At 42.7% G+C, this 26866-nt stretch overlaps 2 protein-coding genes across 2 annotated transcripts; one reads left to right on the top strand and one right to left on the bottom strand.

The window, feature by feature from the left end:
• Window positions 1-16677: 16677 nt before the first annotated feature.
• On the top strand, window positions 16678-18229 carry LOC141605341 (major pollen allergen Lol p 11-like). Its single transcript, XM_074424058.1, has 2 exons — window positions 16678-16976; window positions 17739-18229. The coding sequence occupies exons 1-2, from the start codon at window positions 16805-16807 to the stop codon at window positions 18068-18070; spliced, it is 504 nt and encodes a 167-aa protein (XP_074280159.1). The 5' UTR covers window positions 16678-16804; the 3' UTR covers window positions 18071-18229.
• A 94-nt stretch (window positions 18230-18323) lies between these two features.
• LOC141605340 (putative beta-D-xylosidase 7) lies at window positions 18324-24985 on the bottom strand. The gene is made up of 7 exons (XM_074424057.1): window positions 24378-24985; window positions 23086-23391; window positions 21033-21202; window positions 20836-20933; window positions 20033-20444; window positions 19599-19951; window positions 18324-19132 (listed from the first exon to the last, which is right to left on the bottom strand). The coding sequence occupies exons 1-7, from the start codon at window positions 24816-24818 to the stop codon at window positions 18537-18539; spliced, it is 2376 nt and encodes a 791-aa protein (XP_074280158.1). The 5' UTR covers window positions 24819-24985; the 3' UTR covers window positions 18324-18536.
• Window positions 24986-26866: the final 1881 nt, after the last annotated feature.

Genomic DNA, 26866 nt, shown 5'->3' with positions numbered 1-26866 from the left:
AGTCTGTTCTGCTTGATTGTCTACGTTTTTATATATATATGGATATTTTTTATTCAATTAAATGACTCACATACTCTTATCTACTTTTATATCTTTTGGTGGGTGAGTGCCAAAATTTGAGGGGCTTACATTAGAGTAGTTGTGTAAGTAAACATATTAAAAGTAGAGATACCCCACTTTCTTAGTATTTGTGCAAAAAGCGAATGTAAACAATTCATTGGAAGAGAGAAAATAATAAATAATACAAAATTTATACTCAAATGAAAGCATTTTTCGTTACGAAAAATAATATTTAACTTTCGAAATGTTTTGCATTATACTTTTTGGTTAAATTGATAACCAAGCAATTCTTTTATGTAAAACCACCAAATTGAAAAGCATAATTTGTTTGAGCTTATAACTATTTATCGTTTTATAGAAAAAAATAAATTAAATTTATATCTCTCCGTCTCATTTTATTAATCGTTTTAGGATGCTGCACATAAATTAAAAAAATGTTAGTCTTATCAGGTATATGCAATTATTGATCTTTGAAAATATAAAATAACTATTTTCACCAATCTAATTGTTTAAATTACATATTTTTATTTTATTTTCCTAACACGACTTTTAATATGAAATAGAGGTAGCAATAAAATGTATAAATAAATGTAACGTATTTTTTTTTCTGGGTGCGATTTTGATTAATGGTTAAAATTACGATTTCGTATATTATTTTTTTATATAACACCTGATTTTATTATAATTTATAAATTTTCTATTTTACTGTAAAGATTCTAATTATCTATGACAGATTAATAACCAATTTAGGTAGCACCATTTTATTTTAAATTGTTATTTTGTTTAATAAAGTTATCATACTATCGATTATCCTGAAGAAAACATATTATAATATTACTAATATGTAATCGCATTTATAAATATTTACGTAATTAATATTTGTATGTTAGTTTTATTGTAACTGAGGTGTGCCGTTAATACAAACTCTTATTATAAGAGTTCTTTAAGACAATGCTTGAGACTCTCAAAAGATTTTGAATTGATACCTAAGTTTCAAGAATGTCTCTTATTTATAATCATAGGATCACCCAACCTTATGGTAATTTTCCGATGCACGACAATTCTACTATTTATACTGAGTACTTAGTATATTCACCACACCTATATTATTTTTCAATGTGGAATAAATAACATACTAAGACATATAACATCTAAATAAGAACACAACCACTATATACCGTATTTATTGGCAATATTGCATTTGTATATACACCCACATTATTTATTTATTGGGAATATTGCATTTGTAAATAAACACCCACGTTAATTATTTGTTTTTGTTCTTTATTAATGTTGCCATTGTACTTGTTAATCTAACTATCTAATTTCTAATTAACTCTCTTTGTTTAAATCTCATCCTAATTTTTCCTTACTATCGATTTTTCATAGTTGGAGTTTCGTCCTATATGCTATATATCTACCTTATCAGGTGTTCCGGGTGTAATTTCAGAGCAGTGTTGTTTACCACGCAAGCTTGGTGAATGGATGTCCTTCCTTGCCTTGACTCTTCCTCTCGGTCTCTCCTGAAACGATGAACAAACTGAGGGCTCGGCTTTGCACCGAGCGTACTCACTCCGACGCTCAAGTCAGTGAACTTAAAGGGATTAAGTTGTATGTTACTTGACAAAGTATATTGTAGAGAGATAAGGGGGTTTATACCAGATGAATAGTGGGTTTTAGGTTAGATTGTGTATCCTTTCCTCAATGAGGGTTGAGGAGTATTTATAGACTTTCACCTTTTGTCACGTAGTGGCCAAGTGGCCAAGTGGCTAGCAGGTGGAAAGACTGATCTACCCTCGGCCGAGGGACCCATGGCAGGCCGGCGGGCCCTGTTGACTCCATGCCGAGGGGTCTTGGATATGAGTACGCGGATATGTGCCCCGGCTGGCTAGTTGTCCCAGCCGAGACCCAAGAGACAGCCGACCGGTCGCTGCGTCGGTTAGGGGCTGTCTAAGTCGTTGACTTGCTGTGGATATCTTTGACCTTGCTCAATATGTTGACTCGGTCAGCGGGTGCAGAATATGCCCCATCAATTTGCCCCCAGCGTAGTCTATGCCGTGGTATTGACCTTCGATGAGTGTTGAGCATATTCTGCGCAAGTTGAAATTTTCTTCCCCGGCTTCTTCTACCCTTGGTTCTGCTTAGGCCGTACCGTATCATATCCCCCCTCCACATGGATGTGTAATGGGCATCAGATGTGGAAAAGAAAGTGGCGCTGGCCGAGACCAAGGTTGTGAGTGCCGTGTGCTTTTGATTGCCCCCAGCCGGTGCTGCCAAGCTTGGTTGAATCAGCGGGCCGTTTGGCAAGTAGATACCAAGGGGCGTGTTGAAGAAGTTTTGTAACTGTTTGTCGATTGACATTTCATGGCTGCATGCTTGACACGTGGCTTGGCGTTGATTGGTTGACGCTTCATGGGCTTTGCCCTGATTGGTCCGTCTTTGTGGGCTTTGCTATATAAATAGAGCAGTATGCCCCTTAATTTTCCGCACAAAGTTCATCTTCTCAAAAAATTTTCTTTCTTAGATTTTCAAGGGTTTCTTTCTCTTCTAATCTTCAGAATCGTTACTTCGGCGTAGCACTTTTTCTTCAAGGTAAACAAACAAATTTACCAACTTTTAATTGTTAAGTTTTTGTTGTGAACATGTCTTCTGATGATGCCGGTCCTAGTAACCCTGCGCCGGGAGGTTCCCCGTCGCGTCTTGATGAAGAGGAGGCACTAGCTGCCATCCCGCTAAGGTCCGGGGGTCCTAGGTCTCCTTCTCCTGAGGTTGATCCAAAAGTTTTGGATGGATGGGAGGATGAGGATGATGATGTTGATGATGACGGTGATGACGTTGAAAGGACTCATCCTAATGAGGAGAGGCCGTACATCCTGGATCACGGCGACGCCTGTAAGGTCGTCCCTGACCGTGCTTGGACCCACAAGTTTGCCAGTTGTTCTGGTCCTGACTTCTTCGAACATCACTTCTCCTTTGGCAGGGAGTATAGGATTGTTATTCCTGGGGAAGGTCAGCGGTGGTCTGTTGCCCTCCCAAGGGTCAGATCGGCGTATACATCGACACGGAGTATGGGCTCCGGTTTCCTCTGAATGAATACGTTATGGCCATAATCAAAGCCATGAACGTCGTCGTGGCCCCAACTGCACCCGTTGGCCATTAGGACTATAGTCGGCTTTGTGTGGCTCTGCCTTTTCAAGGGGGAGGTCCCAACGGTTAACTTATTCCGCCGGCTTCTTCATCTTCTACGTCGGCCCCCTGGTCGCGTTGGGTGGTACGGCGTGCGACGACAGAGCCGGGTTACGTCTCCGTTGATAAGCTTTCTTCCTGCAAGGACCGGAAGGCGAGTGGGTGTACGTTGAGGTTCGAAGGATTATCCATCGCCGGTCCTTCCAAAGACCGCGTCAATTTGCGGTGCGAGAGTAAGGGGGAGCATGACAAATGGGTCTCTCGGAGTAAGCTTAAGATGGACGCCAGCAGGGTCCCTCTCAATGCGGATGAGAAGCGGGCGATGAGGCTGAGAAGAATGGGATGCCGAAGGGATGGATGCCCCCGACGCAGATCATTCTTCAGGATGAGCTGCTCTGCCACGTCGGCCTCATACCGGCCCTCGAACGGGGTGAGTGGGGTCGGTATGAGGCCCATCTCTGCTTTTAATGTTTCTGTTTTTTGAACTTTGATTTATTTCTTCTACTTAACCCTTGCTTCGTTTCCTTTGCAGACCATTTTGGCCCGGATCTGTCTGAAGATATCCTTAGGAGAATGGGACTTGATAAGGACAAGCAAGTTGTTGATTTGCATCCTAAGGCCCAGGCCCGTGATCGCAGGCCGGCGCCAAATGATCTCATGGATCAGCAGCTGAAGGGCTTAGATACGACGGCGGCCCAGGCGAAGGTTGCTGGTAACATACCGCGCCGAACGCGAAAAACAAAGTCTTCGGCGGCGACGGCGTCGACATCAGTTCCACCTCCCATCCCTTCGGTCCAAAAGGAGACGCTGGAGATCGTTGATATTACCACTGAGGAGGAGGTCACCGTAGCAGTGGAATCTCCTCTCTTACGCAAGAGAAAAGAGACTGCTGCTACTGCTGCCGCTGCTGCTGCTACTACTGCTACCGAGGCCGCCAAAGAAATGGGTCCTCCGACCAAGAAGGCCAAGCCTGGTACAGATCTATCCTGTGGCTCAGACTTAGCCGGCTCATTAGGCGTTCCTGATGACAGGCTCTCTGGTATGTCCATGAATGTTGACATGGATGCTTTGATTGAATTTTTTGTAGATCAACCGCCGCCGTCTACCGGACACACTGTTGAACGGCGTGCTGACAAGCGAGCTGCGCAGACGGTTGGTAAAGATGCCACCGTCGTCTCCTCCTTCCCGAAGCCTACCCCCGTCCAGATTAGGTCGGAGGGCCTAAGTTTGGCCAGGATGCTGTCGAAGTGGGCTGAGGTGGCCGGTGCTCATATTGTGGAGCAAGAAAAGGTCATGGCTGAAGTTGCCCCACAGCTTGAGCGGCTCTGGCTTGAGCTCGCTGCTGCGAAGAAGGAAGCTGAGAGGGCCAAGGCTGAGGCTGAAAAGGCGGTCCATGCTGAGCAAAAACTTAGGGAGGACGCTGAAAAGGCAGTCCTTGCTGAGAAAGCCAAGGCCGAGGTGCAGGGCCGGGCCGCCGCTAAGTCGCTTTGGAGGAGAGTGACAAGCTTCAGGCCGTCGCCGACTTCAATGCTAAGAAGAGGGAGGAATGGAGGTCCATGTTTAAGGCCTAGGGGAAGGCGCTTCAGAATAAGGTGGCTATCATCGCCCAGAGGGAGTTGGACATTGAGACGCTCCAAAGCAAGATCCTTCCTAACATGTGCGCCCAATACCGGGACCTGGCCGAAGAAGCCGCCAGGGAAGTGATAGGGGAGCTCTTTCTTGATGGCTCCTTTCCGTGGCAAAAATTTGACGAGCTGCTTGATGACAAGCTCGAAGCTAAGGAGAAGGCCGCGGAGGCGAAGGCCGCTAAGGAGGCAAGGGTGAAGAAGGAGGAAGAGGAGGCCGCGGAGAAGGCGGCCCTTGCTGAGAAGGTGAAGGCGGCCAAGGAGGAGGCTGAGAGAATGAGGGCGGTACCGAGGTCGCCGAGGTCAAGCCGCCAAGACAGTTTCGGGTCGCCTACCAAAGATGATGTTCTTGACGTTGCCGATGGCAAGCAAGAAATGAGCATAGGGAGACGGGCGGTCGTCACCAGGTTCACCCTAAGCATCTCGGATAGCTTCAGCTGTTCGGGGGCCAATTATTAAGCCTTTCCTCCCTGCCATATTTTGGCGCTTCAAATGATATGTCTGTAACCTTTCGTTCTTCTTTTCCTTGTTTTTTGTAAAACTTTGGTAGGTTGTGTTTTGGCTTATCCCTATGGGGACGGCCGTCGTCTGTATTCTCCTTACTTGTAATCATTTTCAATAAAGCTTGTTTATTGACCCTCGGCTTGGCCGGGGCTTTGATCACAATCCTTCACTTGTCTTCTTACGTTATTAATTGAGCGCTTTTTCATTTTTACCTTCGGCCTGGCCGAGGCAGTTAGAATGCGTATCTCAACTGTGTTTAACGTTTTTTTTAAACATGTTGGCATGTTGGTCGCTTCCTCTTTCACTCTCGGTCTGGCCGAGGCGTCCGATTTGCGTTTTCCAACCGCCGCTGTGAACATGTTAGCGTATCGACCGTTGTGTCCCCTGCCAGGCCATTGGTTGGCCGAGGCGGCTAGAGGTTACGGCTCGACAGCGTTCGTATCTATAGACATATTGATCGCTTCCTCTGCCAGGCCTTCGGTTGGCCGAGGCGGCTAGAATTGCGTCTCAACTGTACTTATACGTTCCTAAGGCACGTTGGTCGCTTTCGCGAGTATCAACTGCAATGGTAGTGACTGCCGTGGCGTCTACTTCTTGGGGTGACTGCCCGGCTTGGGCCGTGGCGTCTACCTCGATATGACTACGGAGGGGATAAACACTTTGATGGAAAACTTGGATGATTTTTCAATAGATATAAACACGCGTTGGGGTGCCAACAACAGTTTTTGGACACCTCCGCCGCTATACAAAGTATTTCCTGAGGTTATCAGTGTTCCAATGGCTCATCAAAGGCACACCCTCCATATCCGTCAGCCGGTATGTACCCGGCCTCATTTCTTCAACCACTTTGTAAGGACCCTCCCAGTTGGCCGTCAATTTACCATGAATGTTCCCTTTGTTGGTGGCGGCCGACTTTCTTAGGACTAGATCCCCTACTTTTAAGTCCCTTTTGTGGACTCTCCGGTTGTAGGCTCTTCTCATTCGGTTTTGGTATACCGCCAAGTTGAGGCGTCTTTGTATCTCGGCTTTCTTCGACCAGGTCTAGGGAGGTTCTTAGACCTTCCTCATTTTCAACCGGGTTAAAGGTGGCCGTTCTGAATGTCGGCACCGTTGCTTCAATTGGCAGGACTGCTTCGGACCCGTAGACTAAGTGGAATGGACTGTACCCCGTTGCTTCTTTCTCCGTGGTTCGAAGGGACCACAGGACGCCGGGTAGTTCATCGGCCCATCTTCCCTTTAGGTCTTCAACTGTCTTTTTCAAACCGTTGAGGATTGTTTTATTGGTCGCCTCACTTTGTCCGTTGCTCGTGGGTGGCGAGACGGAGGAGTATGCAAATTTGATACCAAGTTCCTCCAACCAGTTCATTATTGTGTCACTCCAAAACTCTCGGCCGTGGTCAAATACCATGACTTGGGGTAACCCAAAACGAGTTATGACATTTTCCCAGATTACCTTTCTTACGGCCGCCGTGGTCTTGGCACGCACCGCTACTGACTTCAACCCATTTGGTGAAGTAGTCAACGGCGACAATCAAGTACTTTCTTCCTCCGGATGCCGTTGTAAATGGCCCTAATAGATCCATCCCCCACTGTGCAAAAGGAAGGGGACTAAGTACCGGCTGCAGGTCTCGGGAAGGTGCATGTATCACCGGAGCATGCATTTGTGAGTTGTTGCACTTTTTGGTTTTGGCTCTGGAATCCTCAAGCATGGTGGGCCACAAGTAGCCGGCTCGGAGAGCTTTGTGGGCTAGTGTTCTTGCCCCCATGTGATGACCCACGATTGCCTTCGTGAATTTCTCACAAGATTAACTCCGCGTCGGCCGGGCCGACACATTTCAAGAGTGGCCTTATCACGGACCTCCTGTATAATTCTCCTTCAAACACCAAGTACCTTCTTTGCGATCCTCTTTATCTTCTCGTGAGAGATCTGCGGTCTTCGGTAATTCGTTCATTAGTTTGTACTTCATTATCGGAGTCATCCACGTTGTCTCGGCCTCTATGTCGCCCACCATGCCGACGGTCTCGGTAATGCTTTTGGCATTCCCGATGTCCACCAAAGACGGTTCGACCGACATTCTTGATGGTTGAACTGGCAAGCTTTGAGAGAGCGTCGGCTCGGTTGTTCTCGACACTGGGAATGCATTGTATCTGGAAAGATTTCAATTTTGAAGTGTCAGCTTTTACCCTTTCCAGGTATCTTACCATCCCGTCGTCTCGAGTCTCGTACTCTCCTCTGATTTGATTAGCCACTAAAAGTGAATCTGTTTTCAAAATGATGTGTTCCGCCCCGGCAGCTCTAGCTAGCTCGACTCCGGTTATCACCGCCTCGTATTCGGATTCGTTGTTTGAGGCCGAGAAGGTAAATTTCAAGGCGTACTCAAACTCGTCCCGTTTGGGTGATGATAAGTATGCCGACTCGAGTGTTCGCCGTGGAGGACCCGTCGGTGTATACTTCCCATACTCCGGGGTTTTGCTCTTCTTGATATGTGCACTCGGCCAGGAAATCTGCAAGTGCCTGTCCCTTTATCGAGGGCCTCGGCTTGTATTGAATGCCGAAGCCGGATAGCTCTACTGCCCATTTGATGAGCCTGCCGGATTGCTCAAATTTTTCCAATGCTTTCTCCAATGGTTGGTCGGTTAAGACCGTCACGGGATGTGCGTCGAAGTAAGGCTTGATTTCCTTTGCAACGACGACAAAGAAAGGCGCTTTTTCAATCAGTGGGTAATTTCTTTCGGCGGGCAACAATGTATGGCTAACAAAGTAGATTGGGTGTTCTTTGTTTGTCTTCTTCTCTCGACGATCACGGCAGATCGACCGTGGCCGAGGTAATCGCTATGTATAGATATAGCGTCTCCCCAAAGATCGGCTGGACGGGGTTGGGAGAGTTTCAAGATGAGCTTTCGATTGCCTCGAAAGTCGTGCTCTGTTCCTCCCCCCAGCTGAAGTCCTTGTTTCCCTTCAACACTTTGAAGAATGGGGTGCTCTTGTCGGCTGACCGAGAGATAAAACGGGCTAGAGCCGCCATCCTCCCGGTCAACATCATAACCTCTTTTCGATTCCTAGGCTTCGGCAGGTCCAGAATTGCTTGGACTTTCTCTGGATTGACATCAATTCCCCTGGCGCTGACAAGCACGCCGAGGAAATTACCTGACCGGACACCGAAGTTGCATTTCATTGGGTTAAGTTTCATCTTGTATTTTCTCAGTGAACAAAATGTCTTGTGTAAATCGGCTAAGTGTTCGCTGTCAGACTTGCTTTTTACAATAGCATCGTCGACGTAAGCCTCAATGTTTCGCCCTTTTTGATTTTGGAACACTTTGTCCACCAGTGATGAATGCGCATTTAGGCATGTCTTCTTCGGCCATGAATACCTGATGATACCCTGAGAAGGCGTCCAGCAGGCTCAGCATAGTGTAGCCTGCCGTGGCGTCGATTAAACTATCTATTCGAGGCAAGGGATAACAATCTTTGGGGCACGCTTTATTAAGATTGGTAAAATCTACACACATCCTCCACGCCCCCGATGATTTCTTCACCATTACAACATTAGCTAACCACTCAGGATAAGTACAAGGCATGATAAAGCCCGCCGCTAGTAATTTATCTACCTCGGCTTTGATGGCCTCATCTTTTCTACCGAGGAGTTCCTCATCTTCGCTTGACAGGGGCGAGCGGAGGAGAGTACGTTCGGCTTGTGAACAATTACCTCCCGGCTCACGCCTGGCATCTCGTGGCCGAGTAAGCGAAGACGTCTTTGTTCTTTCTCAGCAGGTCTAGGAGATCGGCCCTGAATTTTTGCTCCAGGTTGACACCGACAGTTACGGTGCGCCCTGGGTCAATTTCCACTTCTTCGGTCTCCGCTCCTTCGACCATGCCGACAGTGGCATCCATAAGGTCGCCCTCCTGTTGTAAGGATGGGCTTTTCCCCTTCTCTGACTTCTTCGCCACTTTGAGGGATTGCATGTTGCACCCTTTGGCAGATATCTGGACGTTGACTACTTCATCTTTTTCGTCCTTTGAGACGAGTTTATGCACTTCCCCCCGGTCCGAGACATACATCAGTGTCGGGCCGGATGGACATTCGCATCGGCCTCGCTCGAGTGACTCGGCCTATGAGAACTTTGTAGGCGGACGAGCCGTCAATGACCACGAACTCAGATAGGACATTCTTAGCCGCATTCCCCTCGCCGAACATCACCGTAGTCCCGATTGACCCAGGGGTACCAGGCCTACCCGGAAAAAAATCGTACAACGGATTGGTGCGGGGGCTCAAGTCCTCAATCTTGACCGAGATTGAGAAAGCACTCCCGAACATAATGTTCGTGTAGGCGCCCGTGTCAATCAGGCACCTCTTGACCAGGTGGTTGGATATGTCCAAGTGGACTACAAGTGGGTGTTGTGCGGGGCGATGACTCCCTCGTAGTCCTTCTTCCCAATAGTTATGTCGGGGATGTTGGAAGCGGGGATCGCTGTTTTGGGCACAAAGTTGATGGCCTGATATAGCTCGTTCAGGTGCCGTTTGTGCCCATGAGCGGACCCACCGTTCTCGTTGCCCCCGATGACAACATGGATTACTCATATCCGTTCAAAGACGGATTTTTTATTTGAGCCGCCGGTATTAGTCTTTTGGCCTCCGGCAACATATTTGCTGATGCTCCCCTTCCGGATCAGCTCTTCAATGGCATTCTTGATGCCGTAGATTTGTCGATTAAGTGACCGGTGTGGCCTTGGTACTCACAGTACTGGCTCGTGTCACCGTCCCCCCTCACCTTGGGAGGCCTTTCCCACTTCTGACCCTCGTTCTTGCTCAGGGAGAAGACCTCGGCAGCAGACACGACCAGGGGGGTGTGATCATTGTACCGCTTTTGGTAGTACGGTCCCGAACTCCCCCCGGCGCCCGCCGATTTCTGTTTCCTGGCGGACTTGTCAGACCGTGACCTATTATTGTCACGACGTCCTTCGTCCGGGTTGTCCTCCCGGCGGCTCTTTCTCTCTGAGTGCCCGGCCTCGCTGGGGCCCACCCAGGTTTTGTGATAGTTCTCCACCTTTATGGCTTGGTCGGCCATCTTCCTGGCGGAGTCTAGGTTCAGGCCTCCGCACTTGATGAGCTCGTTCTTTAAGTCCCCTCTTGGGAGGCCTTTCATCAGTGCGAAGGCCGCCAGCTCGCTGTTCAGCTCACGAATCTGCTGAACCTTGGCATCGAACCTCTTTACATAACTTCAGAGAGACTCGCCCCCCTCCTGTCTGATAGTCAGGAGATCCGATGTCTCGACGGCCCTCCTCTTATTGCAAGAATACTGGGCCAAAAATGTGTCCCTTAGGTCGGCATAACAGTATACCGACCCATCGGGTAGCCCCTTGTATTAACTTTGTGCCATCCCATGCAGAGTCGTTGGGAAGACTCGGCACCAAACCTCATCAGGTTGCTCCCATACCGACATGTAAGACTCGAAAGCCTCGGCGTGGTCGGTTGGGTCGCCTTCTCCTTTGTATGATATAGGTGGCAACTTCAGCTTAGTCGGCACCGGGACCTCTAGGACATAGGCGTCGAGGGGCTGTCTGACCACGTGTCGAATGAAAAGCGGCGATCGGCTCCTCGCATCCTTAATCCGGCTCCTCTCCCCGTGGCGGGAAGGGCTTCTTCTCCGACTCTGGTGAGTCGGACTTCTTCTCCGACTCTGGTGAGTCGGACTTTTTTCACTCCTGCGGGGCAGGCCTCGTCGGTCTTTGCGGGCGACACCGTCCTCCCGCGAGTGCGGGAAGGACTCGTGTCTACCGGCGGCACTGGGCTCCCCGGCGTCTTGACATGGTCGCTTCTTCCAATGCTCCGTTCAAGTTTCTCGGAGTCACTTTTTGGGCCTTGGTCTCTTTGTGGGGTGCCGCCGCTCTTGTCGTTGTGACGAGTGTGAGTCGGCGTGTCTTGCCCATTAGTTCCAGGAGTAGCCGGTTTAGCCGCATCAACCACATGTCCCATGATAGTGACTTGGTCGGCGGGCAGCGGTGTGTCTTGTTCCTTTGGCATCCCGTTCGTCGTATCGGTGATACGGCCGGTGGGGGACTGCCCGATTTCAGAGTTGTGGAATGTGTCATCTTGGTAGAATTCAGTTTCCACAAGCACCATCTCTGATTGTTTTGACATCTTCTTAGCTCGTTGGGTGGGTTTTGTGTTTTTTTTTGTAAGGGATTTGACTAGCTTCTAGTATCTTTCCCCACAGACGGCGCCAATTGTTCCGGGTGTAATTCCAGAGCAGTGTTGTTTACCACGCAAGCTTGGTGAATGGATGTCCTTCCTTGCCTTGACTTTTCCTCTCGGTCTCTCCTGAAACGATGAACAAACTGAGGGCTCGGCTTTGCACCGAGCGTACTCACTCCGACGCTCAAGTCAGTGAACTTAAAGGGATTAAGTTGTATGTTACTTGACAAAGTATATTGTAGAGAGATAAGGGAGTTTATATCAGATGAATAGTGGGTTTTAGGTTAGATTGTGTATCCTTTCCTCAATGAGGGTTGAGGAGTATTTATAGACTTTCACCTTTTGTCACGTAGTGGCCAAGTGGCTAGCAGGTGGAAAGACTGATCTACCCTCGGTCGAGGGACCCATGGCAAGCCGGCGGACCCTGTTGACTCCATGCCGAGGGGTCTTGGATATGAGTACGCGGATATGTGCCCCTACATTTAGCTAGTTGTCCCCCCGAGACCCAAGAGACAGCCGACCGGGGCCGCGTTTGCGTCGGTTAATTTGTCTAAGTCGTTGACTTGCTGTGGATATCTTTGATCTTGCTCAATATGTTGACTCGGTCAGTGGGTGCAGAATATGCCCCATCATCAGGCATCATGATTCATGTATATAATAGTCCGGTGTGTGCATGATAGATCACTTATAAAAAATATACGACATTCATAATTTTTGGTGCTAAGTATAGTCTTAAAAGCTGCAAAAATTCTATTCCTATAACTCGCCGTTAAAGTTTGCTTGATGAGTAGATTATGGCATATTATTATTATTATAGTGAGGGACATAGTAATTATTTGATATTAGTACGTTTTCATTTTGTATCATAATTAAAATATGTGCAAATGATATAAAATCTATACTTTGATGATATCATTTATTTTACCACGAATCTAATTATATTATTTTCATAATTTTTGTAACGACATTTTTTGCCAAATGAAATGTAAAAGTTCTTGTATAAAGTTTAGAAACATCACTTGAATATAAAATAGGAAATATTTATTATAGTGATAATTAAAAGATTCTCCACTTTATTTTTTATATGTAAAATATTATCTATGAAACTTTCCTTAACTAATTTTTGATGATGTGGACGCTCTAGAATCGCTCGAAAAAACTCTCTTTTATATAGATATATAGATTCATACAATTCTCCTTATTACCATATCACCAATACAATAACTTACCAAAATACAGTATTCCCTGTCAGGGACCAACCCGGTATCCCAGAAACATTATATGACTACCATACCAACAGGATATTTATTCATATAACACTAATACCGGTATACCATTACTGAAAAGAGAAACATTATGGACATCCGCACTCACCCAGGTCTAAGAGACTAAGACCCACCTCCATCTACACAGGAACAGAATAATTTCACTCAAGCCAACGCCCCTTAGTTTTCATGGGTCAACGCCCCTTTAGTTTATATATATTTGGAGTACTCCCGGAGCCAACGCCCCCTTCTGTGTACACAGGTTACGACATAATGTCACCTCAAACCAATAATCGTATCCCGAATGCTACAATTGGCCAATTATGCAATATAACTACGGTACCAACATGGCAATCACTATGGTATATAAAACATAAATATAACATGAGATGGTATAACAATCATAAGATGAAATTAACAATAAAACTAATATAAACCGATTATTTCTAATCTCTTATTTCAAAGTAAATGATAGATTGAACCATCTCAACCAAAACCTTAAGGTTCTGGTTGAGATGGTTCAATCTATCATGCTATAAGGTTTTGGTTGAGATGGTTCAATCTATCATGGTATCAGAGCCAGTGTGACCGTAGGTCACGGGTTCGAATCCTGGCAACCTCAAAACCCCTGAAAAACTCGAAGTGGAAACCCAGCACACGATACGGGGGAGCCGGTGCACAACTAACCACTCTTCAAGCCCAATGGGCATTTGAGTGAGGGAGCGTAATAAGAATAATTATAATAGTTGGGCCTCAACCATAAGCTTAAACTTTTGGTTGAGATGGTTTCTTGACATGGTATCAGAGCTCATGGCTAAAGACCTGAGTTTCATGGGCCAAAGTTTGCAGTCGGACGAGCAAAATTGCTCAGTTGAATTTGTCCGGTCTGAGTTAATACTGGGCCATGTTTGCAGCTGGACGAGCAAAGTTGCTCAGTTGAATGAATTTGTCCAGTCTGTGTGAAAAGTGGGCCTCACATGTGCGGGGGAGTGTGAAGAAACCCAAAGTTCCCACATGTGAGGGTTGTTCCACATTGATAAAAGAGGAGAAGAATTATCACCTTATAAGGCAAGGGGCTACTCCCTCTATCGCCAGTTGGTTTTAGAGTGGAACCCTCTTGGACCTGCGTTGTGTGGACTCTTTCTCCTCCGTTTGGGTGCGGCCCAGGCCCGTTGTTGAATTTAACAGTAAACAATTACTTATATCGACGAAGGGTCCTGAAATCATACCTCGTGCGGATATAAAAGATCTTGTTTTCTCTCTTGATATTACCCTGTTATACATCATTCACCATATGACAATCTTACGTTTTTTTTCCTATTCTTTCTATTTTTGTGCGTCCTTTGCAAACCCAATTCCCCTTGTAGTCTTAAATCAATGGGTAAGGATGATTAGTTTATGTGAGTCATAAGGTTTGTTTACGTGTTTTTGTGTAAATTTTTCCTTTTTTTTCTTTTTCTTTTTCATAATTATCTAATAAGAAGTAAAACCGAATGTCGTAACGAGTCCCGACAAATATACTCTTAGACAAAAATACTAAAATAGAGCCATCTTCATGTATACAGAAAAATATACGAGCTTAGTTTATAAAATCTCTAATGGTCCTATTATTATACATATCCAATTCGATTGACCTATTTACCACCTCTAAGATGGTCTTGTACAATAATCTTGTGATAGGCGAGAAATGTACTGATGGAATGATGGTACATCCGTGCATACCAGTTACCACATACTGCCGAGTGCCGAGTAGGTGTGGCCGTGTAGTGTGTATTATATTGGGCTGGGTTATGAATATAATAGTGAAGAGAATGAGCAATGGAAATGGCCCCGAGATTAATCTACACGCCTAGAGTCTAGACTGATAAGTAGTGGGCCGGTTTCCAGTGAGATTTAATCGAACTTATTCCCCGTTCTTTTCAACTGAACTGCACTAAAGTAAAAGGAGTTGGGTTGAATTGAATGGAATTGAAGTAAGAGTTTAATTTGTGAAAGATGAACTGAACTCAACTGAATGAAGTTTAACTGAACTGAATCTTAAATAGAGTTGAATAATTGAGAATTGAGTCATTAAAACTTGGAAAATATAGAATTTAATCGAAATTACTTATAAATAAATTAGGAGTTAAATTACATAGTACTCCGTATTATAGTTCTTGGACTAATGAGTGCTATAGTTAGGGGTGTGCGGTGGGCCAGGCTGGTGCGGCTGGGTCGGGCTGGGGAAGTGGAGCTCGGCACGACACTAAATCCAAATCGAGTTGGGTCGGGCCAGTGTTGGGTTGGGTTGGTACGGCAGTAGCCCGACTCACTTAGTAGTGGGGCAGGGTCGGGCCTATGTATTTTTAAAAAAAAATTAGTGTTTGGTCAGGCCGGGCCAAAGAAGTTGCGGCACTTGCCCCGCCCGAGGATCACATAGTGCCCGGACTGGGTTGTGTCACGGGTTGACCGGGCAACTGGAACACAACCCACGAGACCGAGCCTAGTAGGCCCGCTACGATGCACAGCTCTACCTATAATAGGGTTCAACTCCCCAAAGTAATTGTAATATTGATTTTGTGGATCAATCGATTTTATAAAATATTTCATAGTATAGTATGGTGAGAATTACTAATCATGAGAAAACAAATGTTCGCATGATTTCCGCATGACTATAATTCGCAAAATAAAAGTATTGAAAGAGTACAAATGATTGATTTTTGTATTGGTTCTTTCATAAGTTGTAATAGATCACGTCGAAGTAATTTCATAGGACACGACTAAAGAAGAAGCTTATATTGACATTGACGATTATGGTTGAACTTAGATGATGTTCTTAATTTCTGCGTTTTGAGAGTAAGTAAAAGCACATTAAACATCTTAAAGTCATTTATATTATTCAAACAACACAATAGTTATTATCGTGCATATGTATACTAGTTTAATTGATAAAGTCATAAGAAATAATACTCATTATATATGAATTCTAATCGTATTAATGTCGTCAGCATCAAAATCATCCTTTTAAGTGACTTTACACTAAAAATTACTGTAACAAATTATCGTAAAACTATCTTAAACGAGAAACTTTTGTTCCATGAGTCGGAGTAGAATAAAAGTGAAAAGCGGAAAACCGCGTGAAGCAAGATGAAGGGCGGGCCCGTACTAGTGTGGGCCATAAGCGACATCATTCACGGACCAAAGTGGCAAAACTCTTTAAATGGCTGCATCAGTAACGCCGTTAGTTAAATGCAATAATGTTACTGCCCAACTCTCAACGTTCCCGTCTAAAACAGTCCATGTGATCCACCCTTACCGTAGTCACCGACAAAGACAAATTTGCCAGACCACCCTCCCTCATACTTGAAAAATTAACCCTCTTTTTTTTTTTTTTTTCCAAAATTAAAATAAATTGAAAATGCACCTGGTATCCTTAAGATCTGATTTTTGTCTAAAATACTTAATTTATATGAGTTCAGAAATTATATTTTTTTTTTAAATGATCATCTTTTTTAAAACTACAATTTTAAAAAAATATTGTTGTATTTGGATTCCGTGACTAGTAGTTTTTGTATGTCAATTTTTTTTTTTTACCGAACAAACTTTAAGTGATCATATCTTTTGGTCACGAATTCCAATCTTGACAATTTTTCTTTTCAAGTCATTGTTCTCGGAAAGATAATTTAATTTGAAAAAAAAATTGTCACTTTCTGAGCTTGTAAACACGAATTATGGTTTTTTAAAACTTTACGGATTAAAAAATTGAGTATTTTGGACAAAATGTCAAACTTTAAGGATACCGTAAAATTTTGGGTGCGTACGTGACGGAGGGCGTTAATGACAAACTAGATTCCCACGACACTTGACTCGTTTTCCAGCTCTCACACACTCACTCTTCCTATTTAATCATTTCCACCCCTACCTTCCCTGTCTTCTTTATTCTCCCTAAATCTCCGCAAACAAACCTTAAGATTGAAGCAACTAACCAAAAATGGCGAAAATAGCAGCAATTACATTGTTGGTACTATGTCTACTACCAGTAATAACAATGGCAAGCAGGCCAGCTGAGAAGAAAAGGAGACAACCCTACTGTGTTCGCGGTCGTGTTTACTGTGATCCATGCCGAGCCGGGTTCGAAACCTCTGCCTCCACTTTTATCCAAGGTCTTCTTCCTTAAATCTTTTTCTTTTTAGATCAAAATGGATGGCGCCATCTCATTTTCCTATTTTATACGAACTATTATGCTAAATTATTTGAATTCTTGTTTAAGACCGTCTTATTTAAGATGTGTGTCACCCCGATTAAAATAAAGGTGAAAATTAAAGGAGATTGTGAGAAGTCTTAATTAAGACGGTCTCAAGCAAGATTAACTGTATTTTATAATGATGATGTTTTTTGTCTGGGTTTGTGGGAAGACTTAAATCTTTGTGTTTTGACTGATGTTGACTAAACTAGTCATAATCAATTATTAAATAATGAATTTGTTATTTTGAAACTGGATCTTGATACTTGGTTTATTGATTAAGATTATTTTAATGTTCAATCGGCTTGATATTCGATTGCATCGACATTCGACAATAGGATAATTCTCCGAAAATACATCAACTAGATTATTCCTAAATGTCAATGTGGGTATTTCACAAATTTACTCGCTCCGTCTAATCATTTGTTTATCGTTTATTATTCTTTGTGAGGGATGATGATTGGGACGGAGGGAGTAACATTTTTGTGAGAGAGTGGATTTTCTAAGTATCAGATAATAGTGACCAAACCTCTAAAAACGGATTTGGTTATGATGCAGTTATTAGACAGCTAATAATTTGATTTACCGCCGCCAAAAAAAAAAAAAAGTAATTTGATTTACCCAGAAATTTTATTCTTGAATGATGAAAGGAATCTAACACAGTTTCTTGAAACCAAAATAGGTGCTAAGGTGAAGGTGCAATGCCGTCACCGATCAACGCAGGAAGTCCTATACGAGGCCGAGGCTCTAACCGATGACACCGGGTCATACAAGATCTACGTGGAGAAAGACCAGAAGAACAATGTGTGTGACGCCATGCTCGTAAGCAGCCCTCACAGGAAGTGCAAGTTGGCCGACCCTGGACGTGACCGTTCCCGCGTAGTCCTCACCAGCAACAATGGCATTGTCTCCAACGACCGTTATGCCAACAACATGGGTTTCTTGATGGACCAGCCCATGAACTTCTGCGCTCAACTCATGCAACAATATGTGATCAACGAGGACGAGGTTTAAATTTAGTTGTTTATGAGCCGGTGTGGCCTTAGCAGAACCTAAGTGGTTTATATATCGACTAATACTTTGATTATTAAGTGTTACTATTATCGCCTGTAATATGCGTATTTGTTGTCATTAGTAAGTTATCTTACTATCATTAAGAGTATTATTTCCAAACTACTGCTCTTCTCTGTGGTAAACTTGTTAGGAGGCGGAGCGCGGCTTATATACAGCTCACAACAGAAATCAGCATGTACTCGAATCACCATAGTTAAACTTTGAAGCTCAGTTGAAAGTATAGCCAATGTGCAGACACTATAAATTTCTTTTTCCCCTGACAAAATTTCGGAAAATCATTTTTTTCCGTTTTTACATTAAGATCCAAAGTACAAAAGCTAATGTAAAGTAAAACATATCGAATGCCCAATTTCCATAAATTGAACTAAGATTCGATTCAATACATCGCGATGAATGGTGTTATTGGTTAGGCAACATGAACATTGATGGGAAACTGCTGATCACCCACAACTAAGTAATGAGTACCTTCTTCAACAATCATAAGCCCATCTTGGTCTGCCCTGCTAAGGTGCTCACAAGGGCTCAATTCAAACATAATTTCGGCTTTATTTCCCGCTTCCAATCTTACAGTCTCGAACCCAACTAACTTTTTTATCGGGCTTTCAGAACTCGCTTTTTCCTGCTTTATGAATAGCAGGACTGGGTGCTTTCCTGCCAATTCACCGTCATTTTGAACTCCCACTATAGCTGAGAATTTCATGGCTTTGCAAGATTCTGATTCCATATCAGAAACTACAGCATATCGAGTGGAGTAGTTGGGGTCCTCGACCGTCTTGACTGTACCTACTGATGTCATGTTGAGAGATGTCTGCGGAACTGAAACAAACTTGTAAGAGTAGGATGTATAGCTCATTCCATGGCCAAACTCGAAGACTTTCTTCCCTAGGTAGAACTTGTAAGTGCGCCCTGGATATCCTGTCAAACGGTTTGCTCTCATCCTCATGTCTGTCATAGGCACTCTGACAAATTGTTTTGGATACCAAGTCATAGGTAATTTTCCACCTGCATGTTCACAATATGTGCACTTTTCAGAATCAAGTGAAAAAACTTTAACCAACTCAAAATTTCAATATCTTACCAACAAATCCAATCTGAAAAATATAATTTTCAGTCTAGATTAGTCATATGGAGGCTAGATTCAGGCAACCGGTCGCTTGGGCAGATTTAGGTCCAATCCTCACAAGTTCAGGTCATTTTGGGTGTGCAGGCATATAGAGTCATTCTGATACAGGTTAGTTTGGGCACAGTTTACTTTAGGTTACAAAGTTACAAACTTCGGGAGTCGGGACTGGCTGATATGTTCATTTTAGGGCATGGCTATAAAAGCTTTGATTCAAATTACTCATTTTTGGTCAATTGGGATCATTTTGGGTTGGGTCAGGTGACTTAGGTCACTTGAAGTCAGATCTACTTTGGGTCTGTTCAATTTATTTAAACTTAATTGATTGGATTTAGAGAATCCCTATACCTGGATTGTGATCTCCAAAAATGACTTGGGCGAGGGCAACACCACCGGCTTGACCAGGGTAACCAGCCCATATAATGCTGCCTATACGAGGATCAACTTTCGCAAAGGTAACATCAACAGGACCCCCACAAAGAAGCACCAGCACCACCGGCCTTTTTGCAGCTCTAGCCACCTTTCTAATGAGAATTTGTTGCTGCCCTGGAAGAATCAAGTCTGTGCGGTCATAGTCTTCCCTTTCCTGTGTTTGGTCAAGGCCCATTATCAAGACCACGTAGTCTGCTCCCTTAGCAACCCCCACTGCATCTTGGATAGAAGCTGTTGAACATTCCACATTATAACAACCCGGGTGGTATCTGCACAAATGTTGCATGAATTAATTCTTGTATCCTTGACATAGTTTTGTAAAATGTGAACAGTTGGAACACAAGTAGTACCTTGTATCCTTGACATAGTTTTGCAAGGCACGAAGTGGGGAAATGGATGAGCATGGAGGACCATGGTAGTTGCCTAGAAGCGTTGAAGCGTTATTGGCATTAGGGCCTATGACAGCGAGTGATATGGGTTTCCCTTTAGAGAGAGGGAGTAGCTTGGCATTATTCTTCAGGAGAACGATCCCCGATTGAGCAGCTTCAAGAGCTAACGCCTGGTTCTCTCGTGTGCACACTTGGTTAGGCCCAATATTCCCGTATAGTAGCCTTTTTGGGTTACCATTAAACAAACCCAATCTCATTCTTACTGCAAACAAGTTTATGAGGGCCCTGTCTACCTCTGCTTGTGCTACTTTTCTTTCTAAAACTGCTGATTTTGTATAGTTTTTCAGGTAGGAACCGCAGTTAACATCCATTCCTGTAAATTTGGTAGTAAATTAACCCATTTTTGTTAGTCAGTGTCTGACAGTGACGTATTGTTGCATCAGTATACAGTAATTCAGTAAATACACGTTAACACTACTAAATCTGTGGGATCTCTTAATCATTATAGCTCAGCAATTATCATTTTTTCATTGTAAAATACAGAGTTCAAAAACCCGAATAATAGTACTTAATTTAAGAACTATTCATTGAGTTTAAGAGTACGTTACCTTAACCTATTAGGTGACTAATTGGTATAATCTAGTAAAAACTTAATATCAGACAGGTTTCTACAAGAATTTGAGTATTTTCTATCACCTATGAGAATTTAGAACTATTAGAATAGCGAACGGAAATACAGACAGAGACTGTAATTCTGCAAATACCTGCTTTGAGGACATCAGCAATTGCATCTTCCGGTGCTTTTGCATAACCTTGATCATCATGAATGATAGATACTGCATCACAGTCCGAGGTAATGTACCTGAAGCATTGCTATGACTGTCAATTTCAGGTCATTTTCCTGCCATATTTGTTCTACCAACAAAACATTGATGATTAAGATGATGGGTGTGGAATGTACCCATCAAAAGCCCATTCTCCTCGCGCTATTTTGGTTAATAGATTGTAATCGGCACAATTAGGAACCCCATTGACGCGGTTGTAGGCACACATAATACCACTAGCTCTCCCTTTGTGTATGCAGCTCTCAAATGGAGGCTGATATGTATCTGCCAGATCTTGTGCAGTCACCTACAGTTAATAATCCCGTCAAAGTACAAGGTTAAAGACTTAAAGTTATTTTTTTCTGGTGCAAAGAGAGTCATGATAGTTATATTTTTTTTGCTAACAAGTTTCGAGCTGAGTCCAGATTATCATTCATCACAGGCTCACAGCTAAGCTAGAAACAAGCGCGGAAAGGTTAAGTCCTCCTTCTAAAACATACTCAGCTAGAATGGACCAACCCTATTAAGTTAAGATACTGTTTAACCATAGGTTATAGAGTCGCAACTCGTAAATATGATAATTTGCTAATCTTGTGCACTTGCTTTAGTTATATGTAAATGTTATGATTTGTGAAACTCTTAAAACTTTATGTACTAAACAATGTTTTTCCATTTCAGTGCAACATATTGTTTTGCATAGATTCGGGATGGCAACGGGTCAGGTCTGGTCGGGACCAGAACCAGACCCGACCTGAACGGCTGAACCCGTGAGCGCACAAACCCAGACCCGACCAGACCGGGTTGGGTTTGGCTCTACCCGTGCACCTGAATTTCGACAAGCTAATAATTTTTTTTTTTGTGATCCACTGATTCAGCATGAAAAAGCCCACTTCAAAGAGTTGATATAGCCGTTGCTGCCTTTGATTCCATCTTTACTTTTTATGGCAAGGGTGGGTTCATGTGTTTGGCCAGTAAGGTGTTTTCTATAGACGACGAGTTCCCATCTGTTCACTTCCTCAGGATCAGAGTGCAGCGTATGGATCAATTTGAGTTAAAACTCACCGCCTTGGATTACCAGTCATACACTATTCCATCCACCTCCCACATTTACGATTTCCTAATGTTAAATGTCTTATTTCGATCGTTGAAGCTCAAGTTATTAACTAGGTGATGTTCGTGTTTGGTTTCCTATTAAGGACGTTCACTGTTACTGGTAGTCACATGCTGATCAGGTCACTTCTCGCAGTCGCCATCATTGTCCGTCTAGTTTGCTGCTAATCTATGTGGGGTGGGGGTAAGAGGGAGTACTTGGCTGCTAGTCTTTGTGAATACTAAATACCATGTCTTGGTCTATTGTGATTTGTGAATGTCTGTGATGTGCACTAGTGCGCATGTTTTACAAAGTTCCGACAATTTTTTAGCTTTTTTTTATTAAATAACGGTTTGGGTCTCGTAACCTAGACCCAGCCCCATACCAGACTTATTATTGGAGGACCAGATCCGGCCCATACCCATTGGATCCGAGAAAGTGAGACCCAGACTTGCCCCATTTGGGTCTGACCTGATGAGTCTGGATCGAGTCGGGTTGGGTCTTGGACCCACTACCATCCGGTCTAATGTTTAAGCCTCTACTAATAACAATTAATCTATGTTTTCAATACAAAAACAGATACTGAGATACACTGATAATTTGGTGTTATAGAATAGAGTGCCAAATTTCATGGGACAATGTTTTGAGTCAAGAAAGAATCTTTGAACTAAGTCCCAATTTTCATGCTCCCTTTTCCCAAAATCATGACAGTTTAGTCCCACTACTCAACTGGTCACAAAGTAACAAGATATATGGATTAAAGGGTGGGTAGTCTTTATCAGTACAATGGTCCACTCCTACGTTATCAGCACTCTACATTCAAGACTATTGAGACAATAACATGTTATCAGTTATTACCACATTATTACACGGAATTATTAATCCGATCTCAAAGATTTTGAAAAGTCGAACTCATGTTAAGTCCATTCCAATATCGACCCACACCATTATTATCAAAATCTCGGAATCAGTCATTACAGTCTAATGTGTCACTACCCGAATGCAGTCCAAACAATATTCAGCTCTATATGCACAAGGCATGATTCATTCAGAAAGAGGGATGTGGGAACTGTGGATAAATTATAGGATCAAGGACTTACTTGGGCATTAAAGGCATAACGAGTGACATTGTGCCAGCGGTCCAAGTCGTAGGCAGTAAAGTGTTTACAGCACGCGGAAGCTTGAAGGTGACCACCCGGAATCAACTGGCCGCCTTGAAAGCTATCCCCTTGAATTCCTCTAACATAGGAGATTGCATATTTGCCAGTTACCAAAGGGTCTTCTCCTGGAGTTTCTTGTCCTCTGCCCCATCTCGGATCCCTGAAAATGTTTATGTTTGGTGCCCAAAATGTCATTCCTTTTGCTTGTCCTTCATTGTATACTGCTCTTGCTTCCTTTCCTATCACCTTTTCCATTCAAACATAAACGTGTCATCATTTTTAACTTTCAGTAAATAAATTAAATTGTGGGAGGATGACGTTGCATTAGTAAACTAGCGTATATTTTCATATTCCGTATCCCTTATGTTGAACGCATAATTGTAATAAGATGATCTTGCACAGCAATTTAGTAACTGCAAAGATACAATACTACTGACATGACCGAAAACAATGACCCAAAAAATCATTGCTTCTACCGCCCTGTCCTCGTCAATTGTTTACTTTCATTTTTTTAAGAGAACCACAGGAGTATTTTTTAAGAAAAAAAAACAAATGATTAAGATGGAAACCCACATCAATTATTATCAATAAATACAAAGAATTACTGTCACTAAAATACACCATAGGGTATCATATCTCTCCACCCTCTTTGATTTATAATTAATTAATAATAATAATCCAGATTTGTGTTGACTATAAACGTCATCTAATACTCTCTACACTGTACCTTAAAATAAGGCAAGTTGTTTTCTACCAGTCACCTTCGTTCTTCCATTACTTTTACAAGTTTTTAACTCTTAATTGACACTTATAACTTAATCTACATTTGTTACTCCCTCCATCTCAAACAATTCTTTAGGTTTTTTATTCATTTGTGATGAGTATTTTAACCAAATGTATTTTGAATCGGTTGAGGCCGAAGAAATACAAAATAGATCATCCAAACCAGCGATCTAATTGGCAATATTTGGTATTTTTATACTCACAAAATTGAATATATTACATGTTCAGTATCTAATTGGCAGTACTAATTTATCGGATAATGACAGATTCTTAATACTTTCTCGTCTCAATCGTTTGTTTACTTTTGATTAAAATATCACTCATAAAGAATAAAAAAAATAAACAAATGAATGAGACGGAAGGAGTAGTTAATACTATTACTGAACTAGTTACGTCTCAGTTATTTGTTTACCTTGAACTGGACGATGATTAAAAGAGTAAAAAAATACCTGAGCAATGCGATACCAAAGCCTGGCATCAAAAGAAGCAGCAGTAAGAATAACTTGAGGAAAACTAGTAGCAGCGTGTATAGTCCCTTGAAAAGTAACACCAGGACCAGCATTAGCAACACCGTGCAACGCTTCAGACCACCATTCGTAAGCCGGTATACCGAGACGGGGAATAGCAGGTGCAGTATTAACTAATTGCAACACTTTTTCATCCAATGTGAGTCTTGCAACTAAGTCACGTGCCCGTTGCCTCACCGGCAGGTCTGCTCGGCAGAATGTGTATGTTTTTGTGTGTGGGTTCGATGGTTCGCAAGCGTATGGCGGTACCGCTGCGGAGGCTGCTGTTACGAGAGCGAGAAGAAGAAGAGATAGTGTGGTGGTCGGGGTGGCTGGTGTGGCTCCCGGAGATTTGTGGTTACGGTTACGGTTGTAGGAACGCATTTTGGTTTCGAGTGTTTGTTAGTGTTGTGTGAATGTGTTAGGAGTTTTATGTATTTGGTCACGAGTTTTATACCAAGTTGTGATAGTGGTGTGTCGACAAGCCGTTCGGGAGAATTAATTGTTTCTTGATGAGTAGTGATTGGTGAGTGAAGACTGAGTCATATTGTAGTGTGACTAGAGTCATATAGGACTATTTGTACCAGAAAAGTAATGGCCAATCACAACTTTAGTCATACATTTTAAGACGGGTCAAATAGATATCAAATACGAGTATCATGATAAGTTGTGTAGTAAATGTCAAAAGTTTTGTCCTTATTAACATCATATGATAATATTTAAATCAGTTTTATTGATAAATGTTAAGATTCACAAGGAGGTAGAAGAACATAAACGATAGTTGTACTATTGATTTGTGATGACTGATCAGAATACAAGGAGGATATATATAATAACGGATTTTCTAACATGTGCCCCTTAGGGCACATGATAATAAGCTAAGTAGGAAAATATTGTTGAGAATATTTAATGATAAATTAGAGTTGAAACTCATATTTACCATAATTAGTGTATTAATCTTGAAAATCGGCACATGTTACAAAAACCCATATAATAAATCACAATATCCTAAAACCTATACGATAGCCGCCATATCTTGTAACCTAACCCTAATGGGCCTAGCGGAATATCCTAATAATAAAACAAAGGGTTATTTAATGACAATAATCCAACCTAAGTCTCCCCTTCCCCATTTAATCCAACCTATTGATTATCCCATATTAATCCGATCTTTCCCATCATTTAACTTATTTTGATACTTTGAATGGGCAACCTGTTAAAGAGGTTATCCTTTGTATTAAACACCTTTTACTATCTTTTTCCTTAGACCTTCCATTCTCACTAACCAACCATATCACAAAGAGTCAGACACCATCCAACTGCTGTCAACACCACATCCACCTGCCGCCACAACCACCACATCCACCTATTGCCGCCAACATCCACCTCACCAACTGACGCCATCACTGCTTACAGTGCTACCGCCAGTTTTACCCTCTCCCTTTGTCTGCCTTCTCCCATGTCCACTACATCCCAGATCCGCTCTCTTCTTTCATCCCCATACCTACCACTACATTTGTCGTTGACGCAAAGCCGTAAATCGGCCATTAAAATCTACCACGGCTTGCTTGAAGCCAACTTGAAGAATCTAATCAAATGCTCCTTTGATCTGGGTATCACTATTTTCATAAAAATTACTTGTTAATTCATTAATTGTGATGTTAACTCATTAATGGTGATGCGGCTGGTGTCGGATATGGTGGTAATGCTTGATGGTGTTGATTTTTGATGGTTGAATTGTGGGGATTTTCTACATTTTTAATTTTCCTTTTAATTTTTTGGGTTGTTGTAAGTTTGGGGCTCAGGTGTCGAATTTGTGTGGTGATGTCCAATTTGTATTGTTTTGGGTGATTGAAGGATGGGCTTTATGAAGAACGAAGAGGAAGGTTTGAGGAATGACAATGGAGAAATGAAGAAGTAAACAAAAAAAAATAGAAAAGAATTGCGCCTACATCATGACCTGTTGGGCAACCGGTTTTAGCAGGTCAAATATGGGACGAGATCAATACAGGTTAAATGATAGGAAAGATCAGATTAATATGGGATAATCAATAGGTTGGATTAAATGGGGAATGGGGGACTTAGGTTGGATTATTGTCATTAAATAACCCTAAAACAAATATGATTCTGTTTTAAGCAAAACCTATTGATGGCGAATAACTCATTCCGTCTTGTAGGCAATTTAAATTCAGTTGCTTTTTCTTAAGTTATAAATTTTTCGCAAAATTGAAATAAGTCACATGCTACTATATCATTTAGATAGGTGAGATAAATGTTTTTAAATCTTTAGAGATTTTGTTTAGGCTATGCACTTTAGTCTTTCAGTTAATCATGTACGGAGTACAACATCACCCATTTTATCCTTCTCGTTGTAAGCATCCATGCATTCTTTTTTCCATTACTTTTCCTTAACTATTTATAACACCCTTTCT

This window comes from Silene latifolia, chromosome 10 (genome assembly GCF_048544455.1).
Source record: "Silene latifolia isolate original U9 population chromosome 10, ASM4854445v1, whole genome shotgun sequence".
Taxonomy (NCBI): Eukaryota; Viridiplantae; Streptophyta; class Magnoliopsida; order Caryophyllales; family Caryophyllaceae; genus Silene; species Silene latifolia.
This window is presented reverse-complemented; position numbering and strand designations above follow the sequence as displayed.